General features: G+C 45.5%; 1 protein-coding gene and 1 long non-coding RNA gene across 3 annotated transcripts in view; one reads left to right on the top strand and one right to left on the bottom strand.

The window, feature by feature from the left end:
- INO80C (INO80 complex subunit C) overlaps nt 1–10,725 on the bottom strand; it is a 22,548-nt gene extending 11,823 nt beyond the window's left edge. Inside the window, exon 1 of the mRNA XM_061170457.1 lies at nt 10,435–10,725. Within this exon, the coding sequence (XP_061026440.1) occupies nt 10,435–10,590 (156 nt within the window). The 5' untranslated portion in view covers nt 10,591–10,725. The remainder of the gene's footprint in view (nt 1–10,434) is intronic.
- Nucleotides 10,648–20,222, top strand: LOC133075962 (uncharacterized). Of its 2 annotated transcripts, none has more exons than XR_009697433.1 (3): nt 10,648–10,976; nt 11,533–11,591; nt 20,116–20,222. It is a non-coding gene; the product is annotated as an uncharacterized LOC133075962 (long non-coding RNA). The 2 variants fall into 2 exon arrangements; XR_009697432.1 differs by lacking the exon at nt 20,116–20,222 and adding an exon at nt 12,308–12,360.

Below are 20,222 nucleotides of genomic sequence, written 5' to 3'. Positions count from 1 at the left end.
ACATTGCTTGTGAGAATGTAAAAGGGTGCAATCACTTTGAAAAACAGTCTGCTGGCACTATTTACAATAGCCAGGGCATGGAAGCAACCTAAGTGTCCATCGACAGATGAATGGATAAAGAAGATGTGGCACATATATACAATGGAATATTACTCAGCCATAAAAAGAAATGAAGTTGAGTTATTTGTAGTGAGGTGGATGGACCTAGAGTCTGTCATACAGAGTGAAGTAAATCAGAAAGAGAAAAACAAATACCATATGCTAACACATATATATGGAATCTAAAAAAAATTGGTTCTGATGAACCTAGGGTCAGGACAGGAATAAAGACACAGACATAGAGAATGTACTTGAGGACACGGGGTGGGGGGGCAGGCGGGTAGAGGGTAAGCTGGGACGAAGTGAGAGAGTAGCACTGACATATATACACTACCAAATGTAAAATAGATAGCTAGTGGGAAGCAGCTGCATAGCACAGGGAGATCAGCTCGGTGCTTTGTGACCACCTAGAGGGGTGGGATAGGGAGGATGGGAGGGAGACGTAAGAGGGAGGGGATATGGGGATATATGTATACATATAGCTGATTCACTTTGTTATAAAGCAGAAACTAACACAACATTGTAGAGCAATTATACTCCAATAAAGATGTAACAAAAAAAAAAACAGTCTGCTGGGTCCTCAAAATGTTAAACATAGAATTATCATATGACCCAATAATTCACCTCCTAGGTATATACCCAAGAGAATTGAAAACATATGTCTATGCAAAACTCCATATATAAGTAGTCATAGAAGCATTATTCATAATAGCTCAAAAGCATAAACAACCTAAATGTCCATCAACTAATGAATGCACAAACAAACTGTGGCTTATCCATACAATGGAGTATTATTCAATTGTAAGAAGGAATGAAGTACTGATACATGCTACAACATGGATAAACCTTGAATATATTATGCTAACTGAAAGAAGCCAGACACAAAAAGCCACATATTGTATGATTCCACTTATCTGAGGTACCTAAAGTAGTCAAATTCATAGAGATAGAAAGTAGATCAGCGGTTGTCAGGAGCTGGCAGGACAGGGGAATGGGGAGTGACTGGTAATGGGTAGGGGGTTGCTTTGGGCGGTCATGGAAATATTCGACAATAAGATAGTAGTGATGGTTGCACAACTCAGTAAATTTACTATAAACCACTGAACTGTACATTCTAAAAGTGTGAATTTCATGGTATACAAATTATATGTCAATAAAGCTGTTACAAATAAACAAACAAATACATTTATGAAAGACTGAATGAAGAAGCCTAGTAATGGATTGTAACCCAGAGAACAAAATGAGAATGGATGAATACAAACACTGACTGTAAGAATGCAAAGGAAATGGGAGAGAAGAGAAAGCTCTTGCTCACAGCAGGATTCTAAGTAATAATTGTAGAAGGAAAGAAGGAATTAGAAAATCACCATTTGGCAACCACCACTATAATAACTGCTGCAGGCAGGAACCATCAACAGGCACTAAAAGTGGTTGGCAAGTGTGAAGAGAAACAGGATATACACAGTCTCAAGACACTGATACTTTAATACAAACAGAAAAATAATAACTTCATAGTGGAGAAAACTGGCAGACACTAACTTACTAAGTGCTCACAGACACATCATCCGCAGCGGGATGGATCGACATCAAGTTCCACGACATGAAGCGCCGAGAAGGGAACAGCATCCTTCTCTACTCCTGCCAAAAATGTATCACCCAAATCTAATCACGAGGAAATATCAGACAAGCCCGAACTGAGGAAGCGTCTATGAAACAATGAGCAGTGCTCTTCAGAAGTGTCATGGTCACGAAAGATAAAGACTGAAGAACTGTTCCACATGACAGGAGGCTAAAAAGACATGACAACTTAGTGCAAAGTGTGAGCCTAGGCTGGATCCTGGACCAGACAAAGGACGAGAATAAGGTCTGTATATGAGGTATCAGTGTCGCTTCAACATTCATTCCCTAAACTTGACCACTGTACTGCTGTTATATATGTATGAGAATGCCTTTGGTTTTAGGAAATCCACACTAAAATATTTAGAGGATTAAAAAAATACAGTGGCCATGTGAGACCCTCCTCCGCACACAGCCAGCTGCCAACCTAGCAGCGAATGAGCCACGGGCCCTGGGGAGGAAGCAATGGCTGGCATGCAGATGTAGAAGAGTGACAGGGGCCTGCTCTGTCAAGAGGCGGTAGCACAGTGCCGAAGGGGGAAGCCCAGGCCCACTGGCTGGAAGGCCTGTGAGGTGAGCAGGCCACCTGCCAGCGTCAGGAGAAGGATAGGGGCTGTTCTCCCCAGGAATCCGACAATTCACAAGGGCACAGCAAGACACCAGCGAGGAGCAGGCCAGTGGGTGGGGACCATCAGGAGGCTGGGCCTACAGGGCAGCCTAAGTTAAGGGAGAGAGAGAAAAACAACCCTACTAACTAACTATGCAGTGAGCATCACGTCAGAGCAGAAAAGCCAAGCCAGCCAGGGCCAACTCAGGAAAAACAAGTGGAATGTGAAAGAGGTTTCCCGGGGCCAGATCCACTGGAAGTTTCAACTTCATTTGAGTTTTTCATAAAGAAAATGACTGCTTACATAATGTTGTTTCCATCTGGGAGACAATAAACAAACGGAACTGTTCAGAAGCAAAGAGGAGATACTAGAGGGAAATGAAGAACCAGGCCCCAAGGCCTCCTATGGTGATTCCAGAACCACCCATGGAACATGCCCGGGTTGCAGGCCACCGTCCTCAGCAGGGACCTCGGCTTTTTCTTGTGGGCCTGCGTTCCTCCCTCTCTGTGTCTGCTTCTTCCCTGACTCCTAGTGGGGGGCTCAAAGGCGCCGGGTGCACAGTGAAATCCCGGGAGGGAACAAGGGCATCCTTTGAGGTCGGCTGTTTGCTCCCAGGCCCCGGGAGACCCAGGAGGACGCAGCAGAAACCTCGCGGGACTTGGGCAGGGGTGCGGCCCCAGAGGCGGCAGAGGAAAGCAGGTGCCTTGAAGCCCACATGGGTTGGCAGGTCTGGGAGCCCCCCCCCCGGGAGAGGACATGCCAGCGGACAGAGGACAGAGGAAGGGAGGCAATGGGAAGAGAGGGTCGGGAGTCTGCATCAGCCGCTCCAGCAGCAAGAAGTGGGTGAAGGTGATGCGCTCAAGCGCTGACTTCCAGAACCGAACCCTCCTGTTTGTCTGGTCACCCCATCCTCATCTCCTCCCTCGTCAGCAGGCCGAACCCCCGCTGAGGAGTCACGCTGAGGATGGGACAGGAAAGGACGCCATCCTGACACCAACTAGGCCACGTCAATCTGGGGCCGCTTGCTGCCTCTGCAACAGTGAAGGCTTGCTTCCCTCTCTGACCAGATGCAAAAGAACACCCGACTCTGGGCCCTGAGTGGGGTTTTCTGCTTTTCTTTCCTCTTTAAACCCACCCTCCATGGTACTGCGCCCTCGTTCTTCCCTTCCCCTGGGCTTCAGCCAAGCTGGACGCCCGGCTCTGTTAGTGATGGGATGAGAGGGAGAGACGTACCATCAGGGGAGGATCAAGTCTGTGAGGCTGGGCTGCAATGAAGTACAATCTGAAATGATGTATAGTTTCCATGTTACTAAACCATTATTAACACTAAGAGACTTTAGGAGCTGAACTGTCCCGCCCCAAGACACAAAAGCCCTGAGAGCAGAGGAAAGGAATGACGCCCGGCCCTAAGGGCTGTCCCCTCTTCGCAGCACGAAAAGAGCTGATTAAGTCCCAAGGAAGGGGAACCCAGCCTGCCATCAAAGGACTGCTCCAGAGTCAGCAAGGCCTCAGCTCGCCCAACCAGAGCCCAAATGCACCACTTCGTGTCTCCTTGGCAGCCTGTAGGGCCCTGACTCAGACTGAAAGGGGGCCTTCTGTCTGTGGTTACACGGAAGGGAGACAAATGTCCTCTGTCTTATCATTCATGAATCCAATGCCCAGTTACATCTATCTAATAGGAGTCTAGATTCAAATACCTGACCTTAGTCTAAAACTGCAGGGTTACTGTAGGGTTACTTGAAACACCAAAAAAGTGAGATGCAACCTAACATTCAATCAAGTCAATTAAAGAAGAGCACTTTATTCCTTGAGAAGACTATCAACATAGAGAAAGGGTCAAGAAACAGTGCTAAGTGGGACTTCCCTGGCGGTCCAGTGGTTAAGACTCTGCGCTTCCAGTGCAGGGGGCGCAGGTTCGATCCCTGGTCGTGGAACTAAGATCCCACATCCCATATGTTGTGTGGTGCAGCTAAAAACAAACAAACAAAGAGAAAACAGTGCTAAGTGAAAAGCAGGGCATGCAATGTTACACACCAAATATAGTTTATGAGAAACTATAACAACACGTAGAAAACACAAATTATAGTAATTGTGGGGGAAGAAGACTGGCTGACGTTTTATGTCCACTTTAAAAATAGAAAAAAGAAAACTAACATTATCATGATTTTTTTAAAAGGTGGGGTAGAATGATTATTTTTTAGATGAATAAATCAAATCAGTCCAGTGTTCTCTGGATGCCTCCAATTACACAAGATTCTACCATCACCTGCACTCTGCACTAACCTTCTAAAGAAGCAACTGCTGCCTCTCAACTTATTTAGATGCTTTGCTAACTGCTTCACCATCACAAATCAGCCTATTAGGTAACACTCAGTCTATAGGTCAATTAGGTTTCTCTGTAGATTTTATTAACTTAAATAGGCACTTGGAAAGTCTAAAATGCCCTGTATTGAGCTAATAAAATTCCCCCCCAAAGCTTTTCTCTGCACCTTGGATTTGGTTACATTAGAGATCCAATTACATCTTCTAAGGTAGAGAGTGGTAAGAGTGATATTAAGAGAGGCAGTCAAGAAAAATAAATGTGGACTCTGGACAGTCTGTCTGGGTCCCAATACTGACCCTATGACTTATTAGCTGTGTGACCATGGAAAAGTTACTTAACCTCTCTATGCTCCTGTCTTTTTACCTGTAGAATAACAATTCACAGAGAATTAAATGAGATAGTACTTAGAAAGTGCCTAGAACAACATTTGGTACACACTAAATGCCCAATAAATATTATTATTATTAATTATTTTTATGATTTTTGATTTATGATTATGATTTAATTCTTTCACTTTAGCACAGCACAGTGTATCTGTTCTCCAACCCAAGTTAACACTAATCATTTTCAAAATATCATGACCAGAATGGATGGGAGATGGCACTTTCCAGATTATGATGTAATTAATCAATAACTATATTAGTTACACTGAAAATATAAATCCAAACACAGAATTGTAATTCTGTGACAATCTGTACAACTTAACTTAGCAAGCATAAACATCAATAATTTCTGCTGATCCCACTACTGGGCGTATACCCAGAGAAAACCATAATTCAAAAAGACACATGCACCCCAATGTTCATTGCAGCACTATTTACAATAGCCAGGACATGGAAGCAACCTAAATGCCCATCGACAGACGAATGGATAAAGAAGCTGTGGTACATATATACAATGGAATATTACTCAGCCATAAAAAGGAACGAAATTGAGTCATTTGTTGAGACGTGGATGGATCTAGGGACTGTCAAACAGAGTGAAGTAAGTCAAAAAGAGAAAAACAAATATCGTATGTCAACGCATGTATGTGGAAACTAGAAAAATGGTACAGATGAGCCGGTTTGCAGGGCAGAAGTTGAGACACAGATGTAGAGAACAGACATATGGACACCAAGGGGGGAAAACTGCGGTGGGGCGGGGATGGTGGTGTGCTGAATTGGGCGATTGGGATTGACATGTATACACTGATGTGTATAAAATTGATGACTAATAAGAACCTGCAGTATAAAAAAACAAACAAACAAAACAACTAATACTAAACTTTCATTGGGTTATTTGTATGGAAATATGTTAATATAAATGTTTCAGACATTAAAAATAAATAAATAAAAATAATAATAATAATTTCTGCTGAACTAAAGATTCATCTTGATGGAATAATAAAACAAAATTGTTTTAGTACTATTAAACTATTTAATACCATTTTCTAGGGCTGACATAAAGGAGACATCTATAAATGCTTTGCTCAGAATACTTTTAGATCAAAAATATTCCCTTCAACCCCTGAGGACTTCCAAGCAGAAAACCCTTTAAATTTCATCTAATCACTCAATTTTACTTTAGAAATAGCATTCACATTCTGGAAAGTAAAACCCACCTTAAGAATCCATTGAGTTATTTTCACCAATTTCAAAAAGCACTCTAATGTCTATGTAAATGTCCTTTGTAAATTTTTAAATCCCATGAAAGTTTTATAGACACTGCTTTTTTGTAAGACACAAAATAGCGGAAACTACTGAAATTTAGATACTGAAAGATCTCTAAAGTCCCTTTTAACTCAAGAACTACAATCATTTATATTAAAAAACCCACTCATTTCTCACTGATGAAACCTTGAGCAATCTGATACATGTACACAGCGCCGACTCCGGAAGGCCTTCCCCATCCAAACCCACCACCCCTCAAAGGCCACCTCTAGTCCCTCTTCTCCCTCCCCACCTCTCCTTCTCTGATGACCATCACCTACGCTGAATCCTCATCTTCCTGTGTCCCACCACTAAGGCACCAATACCAGAGAAGACCTATAATCTGCTTTGGGACATGGTTAGAAATGACGAGATTTTCCTAATTGTTTCAGATATGTGATAGGTAGAATTCAGAGATGGCCCTTAAGATTCCCGGCCTCTGGTGTACACACACCTTCTTCCCATTTTTAAGCAAACGCACCACTAATGTACGTACCACTGTGAAGGGATCTGAGATATATTTAAGGGATTTGCAATATATATCTTATATTTGACAAATAATTAAGGTCTCAAGTCAGCTGATCTTAAACAAGAGACTATCCTGGTGGGCCTGCCCTAATCACATAAACTCTCTAAAGCTGGTTCAGAGTCAGAGACAAGAGAAGTCAGAGACATTTGAGGTGTGAGAGAGATTAGACACAAAAGAGATTCTCCATAGCTGGCTTCACAGATAAAGAAGATGTGGTACATATATACAATGGAATATTACTCAGCCATAAAAAGGAACGAAATTGGGTCATCTGTAGAGATGTGGATGGACCCAGAGTCTGTCATACGGAGTGAAGTAAGTCAGAAAGAGAAAAACAAATATCATATATTAAGGCATATATGTGGAATCTAGAAAAAGGGTACAGAGGACCCTATTTGTGGGGCAGGAATAGAGATGCAGACGTAGAGAATGGAAGTGTGGACAGGGGGTGGGGGGAAGGGGGCTGGGATGAATTGGGAGACTGGGATTGACATATATACACTACCAGGTGTAAAATAGCTAGCGAGTGGGAACCTACTGTATAGCTCAGGGAGCTCAGCCGGGTGCTCTGTGGTGACCTAGATGGGTGGGAAGGGGGGAGGGGGGGAGGGAGGTCCAAGAGGGAGGGGATATATGTATACATATAGCTGATTCACTTCGTTGTACAGCAGAAACTAACACAACATTGTAAAGCAATTATATTCCAATAATAATGAATAAATAAATAAATAAAGATGGAGGAGGCCACGTGGCTAGGAGTGTGGACAGTGACAAACTGACAGCAAGGAGACAGGGGCCGCAGCCCTACCACTGCGAAGAACTGAATTCTGCCAACAACCGGAATGAGCCTCAAAAAAAGATTTTCCCCCAGAGCATCCAGGCAACAAACTAGCCGGCCAACTCTTTGGTTTCAGCTTGGTGACACCCTGCGCAGGGAACCAAACCAGTCTTGTTGTGCCAGGACTTCTGACCTACAGAACCAGGAACTAATAAATGGGTGTTATTTAAGCTACTAAATTTGTGGTCATTTGTTACGACAGCAATAGAAAACTAATACAATATGTGTAGGTCATTCTCTCCTCCTGGAAGGATTTTGGGATGGCAGGGACAAGCTATAATCCCTTGAAATGTCTTAAGTATACTGCTGGAGACATAACAGAAATAAATTCTTACTGACTGAGCTCAACTGAAACGGGACAGAAAGGCTGAGGAGGGGACACAGATAAGGGTCAATTCAGGAAGATTCCAGACAGCCCTCAGGGCAGCATTGCGCAAATGCCTGCATTTGCGGACAAGGGAACTAGGATGGAATGCTATGTTAGAGCAGGAAAAAAAAAAAAAAAAAATCTAAGACTCCTTTCTGGAGATAGAAGCCAAGTTTTTTTCCTTCTTCATGAGATGCTGAGGGTGGGAGTCAGGTAACTGGCTATATACGTCATTAGTTAAATGCCAGCTGGGAAGAGGAGAACAAAGAAAAGAATTCACTATTCCAGGGAATGCCCTTCTCTTTCTAGCCTGAGGATTCGCTGAGGCTGATGAGATGGAGAAGACCCACAGGGAGTACCTAGGCAGCCCTTCCCCTCACTGAGAGCTCTAAGACCACCAGAGTTGTGATTTCCACCAAGCTGGGTTACTGGGAATTCCCAGCGTCCTGAAGTCATTCGTCCACTCTCTGAAGCCTGCTGTGGGAGAGCTGATGATCAATGCTACCTTTAGGGTCAAAACAGTCATTCCTCCCAATAGGTACTGACTACATTCCTTGGTCTCAGCACAGCTGGATATCAACATGCACCGTGCACATACTGGGAGAAAGTACTTGCAATGCATATATCTGGCAAAGGACTCCAACCAATAATATATAAAGAACTCCTATACATTAACAATTAAAAAAAAACCCCAAAAACAACAACACAATGAGAAAAAAATCAGGCACTTCACAGAAGATATCGGAATGGTCAAAAGCAAATTAAATAGTGATAACATCATTAGTAATCTGAGACACAAAAATTAAAACAAAGAAGTACCATGACACAACCATCAGAATGGCTAAAATTAAAGACTTGATGCCAAGGATTGTTGAGGATGTAGAGCAACTGGAACTCTCATACTCTGCTGCTCAGAATGCACAATAGTGCAACTACTTTGGGAAATACTGTTTAACAACTTCTAAGTTCAATGTGTGTCTACCTTATGATCCAGCAATTCCACTACTATCCATTTACCCAAGAGAAATGAAAGCATGTATCTACCCAGATTTCTAGGAATGTTCAGAACAGCTTATGCATAAGAGCAAAAACTGTAAACAACTCAAATGTTCATCAGTTGTGGTATATTTACACAATATACTCTATGTACTGATACAGGTAATAACATGAATGAATGAATAACTCTCACAAACATTTTTTCACAGAGAAATCCAAACAGACACAAGAGAATATGCTCTGTATGATTCCATTTATATTCTGCTCAAAAACGCAAAGTCAATCTATGGGGAGAGATGTCAGAGTACTGGTTACCTCTGGCAGGGAGGGAAGAGAGTACTAACTGGAAAGGGTCACCAGGGAATATTCTGGGGCTCTTGGAAATGCTCTCTATCTTAATCTGGATGCTGGCCACATCGGTGGATACATATGTAAAGTCATTGATCAGTACTCTTAAGATTTGGGCATTTTACTGTATGCAAATCATACGTCAATAAAGTATTTTAAAAGGAAAAAACATGCACTACCAATTATCGACGGAGGAAGCCACAGACAGTTAATATCTCTAGAATGTCGTTCTGGGTTTAGGATGCCACGCCATGTGTTGGAGAGCACAAAATAACACAGTCCATCTTTGCTTTCTCATTGCTTTAAATAACATGAAGCAGCCAAGAAAAACACTCATCAACCAAGCTACTCTTCTGCTGAAAATTCTTTGCTGGAATTGCGGAGCCCCGATCGCCCAGATGCTGTGAAGTCTGTGCCAGGCGCTGTGCTCCGAGCTTAGGACCATGATCTCATTGAATCCTCATAACAACCGCATGAGGTAAGACCAAACCCACTTTGGGACAGGGAAACTGAGGGTCAAAAAAGCACTTTTCTGAGGATGAGAGAAATCATCTGTATCAATACATCTTTGTGTTCCTTCACACGGTTCATTAGGGCGCTCTGCACCTCACAGGCACTCGGTAAATGTCTGTAGAATGGACGAAGGTGAGACAGGAGAACTTCTGGTTGACTGAAACTCACATAAAGAAAAGTCCCGAGCCTCGCTCTAATCGCGACCCCGACGGTAAGGGGCGTCTCTACTAGTAAGGCAATAACAACCTCCCCACCTCCCCAGTTCTCCTCATGGACAATGCAACGCGGGTCGTTCTTTAACCAAACTCCACGTATGCAAACTAAGGGGAAAAAATGTTTCATTTGCACCAGACACCTGCGTTTACCCAAGAGGTACGACAGCAGGGCCCGCCCACGCGAGGCGCCCCGCCTCCCAGTGCCGCGCCCCGCCTCCCAGTGTTCGGCCCCGCAGCCCGGCGCACGCGCTCTTCGCCCCGGCAACGCGCAGACTAGGGGAGTGACAGCGTACCTGCGCAAAGCCGGAGGCGGACACCTTTTTCTTCTTACTGGCGGTATAGCCCCCGGCGCTGCTGCCGTTGTGGAAAGGACTGGCCGGCCTCTTCTTGCTGTTCCGGGCTATCCCCGGAGTGGAAGTGGTGGCCACAATTGGAATTTGAGCCGCCATTCCTACCCCGAGTCTTCCTCCTACCCCCCTCCCCACTTCGGTCCCAGTGCAGGCCCTAGAACTTCCGGCCCGCCGTTACTTCCGTCTTAATGCTTTTGAAAACCCGGCCTGGACTCCGAAAGCTTTTGTTGACTTCTCTCGGCCAAATCTAAAAGGCGGAGCTCGGAGCTGTCTCTTCCTTCCGGGCGGGAGGGCGTCTGGCGGGCGGCGTGCTGCTGCTCATGCGCTCGGACCCGGGCACGTGCTTGGACGTCCCCAGGGATTGAGGATTAGACCATCCCGTGATCTTTTTAAAATAACTGGATTTTTTAAAAGCTAATCACCACGTTGTCTCTTATCACGTTAAGTCAGAAGATTGATCGCTTTTGATGTCTCTAAGTGTAAAGGTAAGGTCATTCTCTGTGGACTAGACAGACCGCCAGACTGCCAGCATTCCCCTTAGTCGCGGCCTTGTCGCGCAGAAGTTTGTGTACCCTGGTGCCCAGATGGATTTGAAGGGTAGAGTGGTTCTTAACCTTGAAGGGGTCATGGACCCCTTTGAGCATCTCAGCTCCCCCTTCTTCCCCCCCCCCCCAAATTATACAGGCACAGACAAAATCTTACATACAGAGTTCAGCAGTTCACAAATCTGCTAAAGCCTATTTATGAACTTCAGTGGAACACCCCTTCCTCTTGTTATTTGCCACATGATACTCTATACTTCTTCAAATCTTCATGACGTAAATTACATGGTTTATAATTGGTTGGTTCATTTCTTATTTGGTGTCTGCTAGAAAGTAAGCTCTAAAAGGGGAAGGCCAGTTATGTTTTGCTTACTTTTCTTTCCCAGGTTCATGAGAGCCTTGCAAGTCGTTGGTACATTATAAGTATTTTTTAAATGAAGTAATTAAAAAATGAAAACCCCTTGCAGTAATTGGTTGAAACTTCTGTGTTCTGATACAGGAAAGTAGTATTTATGAATCTGGATACTTGAAGGAAATATGCTGCAGAATGACTTACAGGTGAGAGAAAGAGAATAGGAAACCAGTAATAATGTTACTGACATCTTTTCTCCTTTGGAGAAAGGAATACCTACCAGTGTTGAAATATTCCCTCCTGTACTCCATTCTCCACCCTTATCTTCCCCTAAATCTAGTCTTCCTTATTCCTTATCTCAAAGACTGACATCTCCCACCAACTACTCACCTAGCCAGAAACTAGGTGTTGATCCTGGCTTCCTGGGTCCACTCTCTTCTCATTCCAGTCAGCTACCCACTCACTTCTCTTCCTATCCTGGTGAATCCATCACCCCTCATCTGGATCTTTGCAAGACACCTCTTGCAGCCTCTTGTTTGTTTTATTTTGTTTAATTTCTTTTTTTTTACTTTAATTTTTATATTATATTGGAGTACAGTTGATTTACAATATTGTGTCACAGCCTCTTGATGGAAGTTTGAGCCTCCATCTTTTCCTAATTCTTCCTGACCCCAGGCCATCCTTCACATTGGCTGCCAGAATGGGCTAACTATATCACAAATCTAATCGTGCCACTTACTTTCTTACGTTCTTCAGGGCTCTTTTACCTTGGCATATAAGGTCCTTAATAACTGGGCTCTGACCCCTTTTCTTGCTCCATTCCTAACACTTAAGTCCCTGCAGCCAGGGACTAACTCTTGCCTAGAGTGTACATCATTCTCTTAACTCATCATAGTTTTTTTTCCATTATTTCCTCTCCTAGGAATGCTGCAGTTCAGATGCTACTTCCAATGAAAAGCTCCCTGCCACCTGATGCACCTTCCTTTCCCTCCCCTTCCCCTGCACCCACTCTGTGCATGCCTGTATGAGGGCATTGAACACAAGGTGTTCTGCTGGGCACCTTTCCATAATCCCCTAGTAGATTTTACTGAGTTTAAACAGCAATCCCCTACTACAGAGGAATCTGCCAAGTGGGTGTCTCACCATCTGGCTTCCCAGCGGAAAATTTAGTCCTGATTTTGCCTAATCCCTTTCTTCCCGAACTCCTTCCCTTGGCATCTGGAACATCACCATTCTTTTATTTTCCTTTTTTCCTAACCACTGATCCTCTCTTTGACAGTTTTTTTCTTCTACCAAATGGTTTCTAATCATACTATAGTTTTTTTCAAAATATAGGTTATGTGGGACTTCCCTGGTGGCACAGAGGTTAAGACTCCGTGCTCCCAATGCAGGGGGCCCGGGTTCAATGCCTGGTCAGGGAACTAGATCCCACATGCATGCTGCAACTAAGAGTTTGCATGCCGCAACGAAGACCCAGCACAACCAAATAAATAAATATTAAAAAAAAGAAATAATAATGAATAAAATTTAAAAATATATATATAGGTTATGTAGACACATACACCCCAGCAGATATACATTTTTTAAGTTTCCCAGGTGATTCTAATGAACAGCCAGGCTTGGAACCAGCTCTTCCTTCTCAGTCCTTACATATCGAGAGTTCCTTGTTGCTTGGTCAAAGGCCCTCTGCCCTCCTCAGTTTATACTTTCCCCAGACATTTCACCAACTCATGGGGCCTCAGGTACCATCTAAATGCAGATCAGGGACTTCCCTTGTGGTGCAGTGGTTAAGAATACACCTGCCAATGCAGGGGACACAGGTTCAACCCCTGGTCCGGGAAGATCCCACATGCCGTGGAGCAACTAAGCCCACACACCACAACTACTGAGCCTGTGCTCTAGAGCCCGCGAGCCACAACTACTGAGCCCGTGCACTCTAGGGCCCACGTGCCACAACTACTGAGCCCACCTGCTGCAACTTCTGAAGCCCGCGCGCCAAGAGCCCACGCTCCGCAACAAAAGAAGCCACCGCAATGAGAAGCCTGCACACCGCAACGAAGAGTAGTCCCCCCTCGCCACAACTAGAGAAAACCTGTGCGCAGCAACGAAGACCCGAGGCAGCCAAAAATTAAAAAAAAAAAAATATAAATGCAGATCACTTTCAGATTTGCATCTCTTATCTGGATCTTTCTCCAAAGATGCATAGCCAGATATAAAATTCCCTGCCTAGATGTAAATTCAGATGCTTATCACACTCAGCATCTCACACTCAGCTTGGCAAAAACAATTCATCCTCCTCCTTGCTCTTCCAAACACACCCCTTCAGCACTTCCTATCTCAGCAAATGCCACCATTATTCACCAGTTGTTCAAACTAGAAACCTGGGTGTCATCCTTGACTCCTCCCCTTCAGTCACCTCTGCACTATAACCCCACTCCAGCCACCATCATCTCCCTTGAGGACTCCTACGTTGCCTTTTTATCTTTCTGGTTCACCTCTGGTCCCTCCAATCCAGTTCCCACATACAATTCCATATGACCTCTTCAACAATACAGATGAGCAATGTTTCGATCGTGTCCTCTACTTGAAACCCTTCAGTGGCTTTCCATGTTCCCTAGAATGAAGTCCAACGTCCACAACATGGATTCACAGGCCTTCAGAGAGCTGCCCACCTCTCCAACCTTGCCTCTCACCCAGCTCTCTGCACTCCAGTCCAGTTTTCACTTTTGTCAGTTCCACCAACCAGCTGTGTTCCCTCCTCCCTCAGGGCCTTTACCCATGTTGCTCCTGCTTCTGCCTGGAGCTGCTTTTCTCCCCAAACCACCCTCCTGGGGTCTCATTTATTTCCACCCACTTTTCCTATCTTGGCTGACATGCTATTATTTTAGCCTTCCCCATCCCTCTGGTTTGGTTAAAACCCCTGTTCCGTTCTCCCATCACTCTTAGTCATCTGCTATCAAGTAAGCAGTTGTAGTATGCCCAGCCCCGAGGATAGAGACGAGGACAAACAAAACAGAATAGTCCCTGCTCTCAGGAAGCCCCCAGTCTAGCAGGGGAAGAGAGACAATAGATTTGTCTTTTCCGCTGGACAGAAACTCCCTGTGGGCAGTTGCCAGAGTCCTCAAGGATTGAGTGGCAGAGCAGCAACAGATGATTAGCAACGACGAGGGTGAGAGAAACGCGGGAGCACATCCACTCAAGGAGGAGAAGCTTTGGGCTGGGGAGAAACGTGTTCCACGTCCACCTTGGCGGCGCCATCACTGCACACTGTGGGCACAGGCAGGGACTCCACACATGCTGCCTCAGGTGTGGCTCACGTGCTTCCGTATCTATTGCTGGAGATAAATTAACAGCGTGGGTCCACTTACACAAGGATTTTTTTCAATAAATACATACTACAGTACCATACAATCCTCGGCTGGTTGAATCAACGGATGTGGAACTGTGCATCTGGAGGACTGACTGTAAAGTTATACGCAGATTTTCAGTTTTATGTGGGTGGGCCCCCAACCCCCATGTGGTTCAAGGGTCAACTCTAATGTGCTTGTTAAGCTACCCCATCTCACCTGAGATGTAAAGCATCTACTCAGTTGTCTCATCAATTTCAGGAAAAGTAGTGGGTATTGGGATCATGCTATTGGATGGAAGACACGCTGCCCCCTTCTCTTGATAACTTGTGCGAAGTACGATGGGTGTTGCTCACTTTATGAACAATGGCTGCTCCAGTTGGTATGGGACTCCTTGATGATGCGAAGTAACCTTGAAGCTGCAGTCGAGACCCTCAAAATCCCCAACCTACAGCCGCCACGAGAGGAGCCGAGCGTGCAGTGCCTGTTCTGTAGGGATGTGCAGGCCGAATTAGCCCCACTGCAACCAGAAGCTGACGGAGCCCCTCAGAGGTGATCACAGTCTTGTCTGGATTTGTTCTTTGGACATCACCTCTCAGGAACGTTCTCTGATCTCCGTTCCCACCTTTAAACCAAGTGCGATGTCCCTCAAGGAGGCGCTCCCAGCGGCCTGTTTCCTCCATCACAGGACACGTTATGTCATGCGGAATGTAGGCTCACTTGGGCAGAGGCAGTTTCTTCTCCATCCCTGTTTTCCCGAGGCTTGCAGGCCCTAGTGATGATTGCGGAGGGCCTTATTGTTTAAACGATCCTTGTCTAGGAGAGAACTCAGGCCAGAGAGGGGTGGGGAGGGGCCCTGGTTCACATAGTTGTTTGCTAATTTTTCACCTGGCAGCTGCATGGAAATATTTAAAGGCGGGAAAGAGAGAGAAATTGAAAATAGGCCTGACGCTAACATTTGCAGAGTCCAGGGCAAGAATACAAATGGAGGCCTACTTACCACGTGTCTTGCTATTTAAAGCACAAATCAAGCTAATGAACTGTAAAATAAAATACCTTCTACCCTTCTACCTCAGCAAACATACCTTCACAACTCAGAAGACCACAGCTCAGTTTAGAGTTCTCAGATTCCGTGGAGTTCTGCTGCAGACGTGGTGGCATGGGGACAGCCATGCCAGCGCCGGGCCCCCTCCCTTTCAGCCCTTGCTCCACCGGGCATCATGAGGCTACACGTGTGCACATGTGTGGAAACCTGCCCATCTTCTCCCCGACCCTCACAAACAGCCGCCTCTCTACCATGCCTGGGCCTGGGGCTGTACATGTGGAACCCAGGGACGAGGCCCACAGAGGCCATCTGGGACCATTTGGGCAGGACGTCCTGGGGTCCCCGGTATCCAGAGCACGTTCAGGAAGGGGGGGTGGCGAGAACCAGGGTGGATGTGTGTCCCTCCCTCCACTGGGAGCAGAAGGGCATGGCCAGGAGAGGGCCCTCTTGTGCAGGCCAGGGACTCGCCTGCTACTGCGGGCTGAGTCCTGAGAAGGCCTCGATGAGGAGCATGAGTGAGGGGCAGGCCGCTGCTGCCCCTGCAGCTAGGGGGTCGGGGGAAAGACAGGCAAAGGCGGGTCCAGGTGGAGAACCACATTCAGATGAGGTGGCAGGAAGTTAACGTGACTTCCATCCTTTAGCCAGGGTTTCTCCAGGAAGGGGGAGGTGACATCTTCTGCTCGGTGGCGGGTGGGGGCCAGAGGCTTGGGGAAGGGTCATAGGAAAGTTTGGAAAAGGCAACGTTCAATAGTATCATGAGAAAGGACAGATAAGGAAACTTGCAGAAGAAACTGGCCATGCCACGAGCCTGCTGTGGCTGCCACGTACCCGTGGGCAGGCTGCACACAGCTCAACTCCAGATGCACCTTTTACAGCGACGACAATGTGATGGCGACACCTCGAGTCGGGCAGTGAGTCAGGCATTGCACCTCCCGTGCAGTCACACCTGGCGGCTCCAGGCTCACGCAATCTCCTCTCTGAATTTTGACCTCAACAGTTAATATTGCTTTGCAGAGTCTGAATGAGAGAAAATAGTTTTAAGGGCCCCTATGCTTACTGGAATTACTCCTTAAAGCCATGCCTATTCTATAAACACTAATTTAACATTACAAATGTGGCCCCCAAATGCTGACAAAGTTCTCCCCGAATAGTGGGGTACTTCCCTTTAATTCTGAGAGCCAGGATCATGCTCCCGGGATGGTGTTTTCCTCATCCTTGTTGCCCCTGTAAACCCCCTCTGAGCACTGGTCCTTCTCTTGTCTCTTGAGGCCCCACCCATTACTTAAAATGAATTATTATTTTAACATTTACTCTTCGTGCATATTATAGAGAAAGAAAACAATTGTAATTACTATAATTCTCCCATCTCTGAGGTTCCCTCCCTATATTGCTCTCTGCAAACCTCAAATTTGCTAATCCCCAGGCTGTGACAACACCTCCCTTCTTAAACTGTCAGCCTGCTTCAATTTTCCCCCCGTATCATTGTTCCTAATTCTGCCGCTACGTTGTTGAGTTTTGTTTGCTTTCATTCACACGTGACTTTTTTTTTTCCGTCAGCTGTACTTGTACTTTGAGATAGTAGTGGAGACAGTCAGTCCAAAAGCTTTGGGGACAGTTGGTTGTGGAATAAAACAGTGATGATATGGAGACTCGGGAGTGTTCATTTTCTAAGCCTGCAAAGAAATCCTCAAAAGGCTCTGAGGAGCTGAGACCTCCTCTCAGGGGCCTTTTGTTCCACGTCTTCACAAGACATTGCTGCTCCTGTCCCAAGGCAGGTGAACCAACCAGCCCAGGTCCCAGAGTGTGCCCAGCCCTGGGGACAGGGGCAGGGCCAGAAAAGCGCATGGCCGGCGGAGGGAGGGAAACCCATTCCAGGCAAAGGAAGAGCATCGGCCACTGTCCTCATCAGTGGACCACTGGGGAGGCCCAGAGGCCTGTAGGGCACAGAAGCCTCCACCCCAGCCTTGTCCAAGGAAGCCTGGCTTGCTGATGAGGCTTCCACCTGCCATTGTTTAAAAGAGCAAGAAATGGAATGTGTAATGGTGCTCACAATTTTTTAGAAAACTATACATTCTATAAAATCTCAAACTACTTATGATGCCCTATGACCGGTCTCATTATCTTTTCTTTTTAACTCTTACTGGGGCACCCTTGAATGTTGAATGGATCCTGACCAAGTCCAGCTGCCCTGGCCTCCATCTCGCTTCTCTCAGGGCTCCTGGATGCCCTCACCCCACAACCCCCAGCTCTGCCATGGCTGCTCTGAGCCCATCCCTGGACCTGTGTGCAGAATGGCTCCTGGCCTCTTGCCTTAGCCCGTGTTCACCTCTGCAATTCTCTGATCCTGTTGTGGAGCAATTTCTGAAATGATCTATTTGGTTCTCCACCTACTACACTAAGGACCTGAACTTTCTGTAAGGATTGGGAATAGTCAGTATGAATTGAACATCTGAACATTTGTACTCTTCTCTAAGACAAGGAACTTCTCATGAATTGTAGCTGGTGTATAAGGCATTTTCCCTGTACTAAATGGCCCTGACCAATACGCACTTGGAGTTCTTGCCTTCTGATTTTCATTTCTGCCATTAAAGTGTTGGCTTTAGACTTCTCTCCTAGCACATCCATACACTTAGCAGATTTTCTGTTTTTGATATGCTGTGGACTAAAGTGACAGATCCCCAAAGGTGTTAGAAGTATGTCTAAAATCATCACAGATGCCCGTGAGTGAGGCCTTGGTTGAGCATTCAGGGACCAGGGCCATGTGCTTCAATGTATGGACTTCGATTTAGTTTGGTGAATCAAAGACCTTTTTTCTTTTTTTTAATCTTATAAATTCTTTTGGCTTCACCTCTAAAATGGGTTAACCAATCTTGTTTACCTGGGTTTTCAGAGATTTTTAGAAAATAAACATTTTTATTAAAGCATAACTCATAAAAAAGTACACAAATCATAAGTGTACAGTGAGATGAATTTTTACAGAGTAAACACCTGGTAATCCTTCAAGAAATAGAACATCATCAGTGCCTCTAAAGCCGCCTGTTCTATGCCCATTGCCAATCCCCTGTACTCCCCACTACTCAAAGATTCATCTTCGAGTCATGTAGCTATGCTTCATTTTCATTGCTGTATAGTTTTCCATTGTGAGAATACACTACAATGTATCCGTTCCTCTGCTGGACATTTAAGTGGTTTCCAGGATTTTGGGGTTCTGTTGGATTACACTGCTATGAACGTTGTACATATCTTTTGATGCACTCATGTACACATTTCTGTCATTAATCCCAAAAATGGAATTGCTGGATCATAGGCTATGGCTTAATAAATCCTGCCAATAGTTGTGGCAAGAGATTGTACCAATTTACCTTCCCACCAGCAGCAAATAAGAGTTCCAATTACTCCAAATGACCAAGGAACTTTTCATTGAACTTTATAATGAATTACTGTGTTTGCCAAATAAATGCCCTTAGTAGGAAGCAGTGGAGTGTGGCAGAAATCATGCTAAAGGGAAACCTCATGTGAAGCGTGAAATCGTTCTGGACCATGAAGTCCTCATTTCTGAAGCAGAGCTGATCTCTAAGACCACTTTCATCTTTAACACTCTTGGCTCATTTTGTGATTCTCATAAGAAGTGCTTCATTCGTCATGTACTTTCTGGTGTCTCCCTGTGCCAGGCCCAGGACCAGCTCTGGGTGGACGCTAAACAACAGATGTATACATGTGGGCCATTGATGCCCGGCTTCAAGTGCAGAGGTTAAACTGGAGCAAGGACGCTGACCGCTGAAGGGTTTAGGAAGGGCGGGTGGCAAATGAGCAAGAGACATTTGCAGGAAGAGTTCTTGGGCCCAGAGTGGTGTTATTTTGTTCTAGGCAGCACGGCTGAGCTACCAGAACAAACGGTCCGAGTCCAAAATGAGCCAAGGACGAGGCAATGCTTGGGCCACTGTGGGCGAGTCACCTCACTGCTTGGCAACACGCACCAACCTCCTCTATGCCTGGGCAAGGCAGGTGGCTGCCATCACCTTGGTCAGCCTCCTGCCTTTGACGCTCCACTGCATCAAAGTCTGAGCTCGGTCTTTGGGTGGATGGAGCCTGTGGCTGTACTCAGGCCTGAGCTGCAAGAGAGACTTGGAGAATGAGGACCTGGCATTTTCAGTTTCTGTAGAGGGAAGGGGCCCCCAAACTCAGGAAGGGGTTTGGATATTGGACCGCTAGAACTATGGTTACTGATGATAACTAGAGCTGAAGCAATTATCAATTGTCATCCTTCCTGGGTTTTTTAAAAAAGATCACAGCCAAAGAGGATTAAAACACTCTTTTATTCCTCATTGTTTTCTACAGTTAAAGCTCCCAGGATCCACACCTTAGATCTACGCCACAACTGTCACATGTTCAGAAGTGACACAGCTTCTCAAAACCATGCAAGGTATGCAGGAGGACTGGCCGAG

The sequence above is a fragment of the Eubalaena glacialis genome, chromosome 15, assembly GCF_028564815.1.
Source record: "Eubalaena glacialis isolate mEubGla1 chromosome 15, mEubGla1.1.hap2.+ XY, whole genome shotgun sequence".
Taxonomy (NCBI): Eukaryota; Metazoa; Chordata; class Mammalia; order Artiodactyla; family Balaenidae; genus Eubalaena; species Eubalaena glacialis.
The sequence above is the reverse complement of the archived record's forward strand: the minus strand, read 5'-3'. Positions and strand labels throughout refer to the sequence as shown.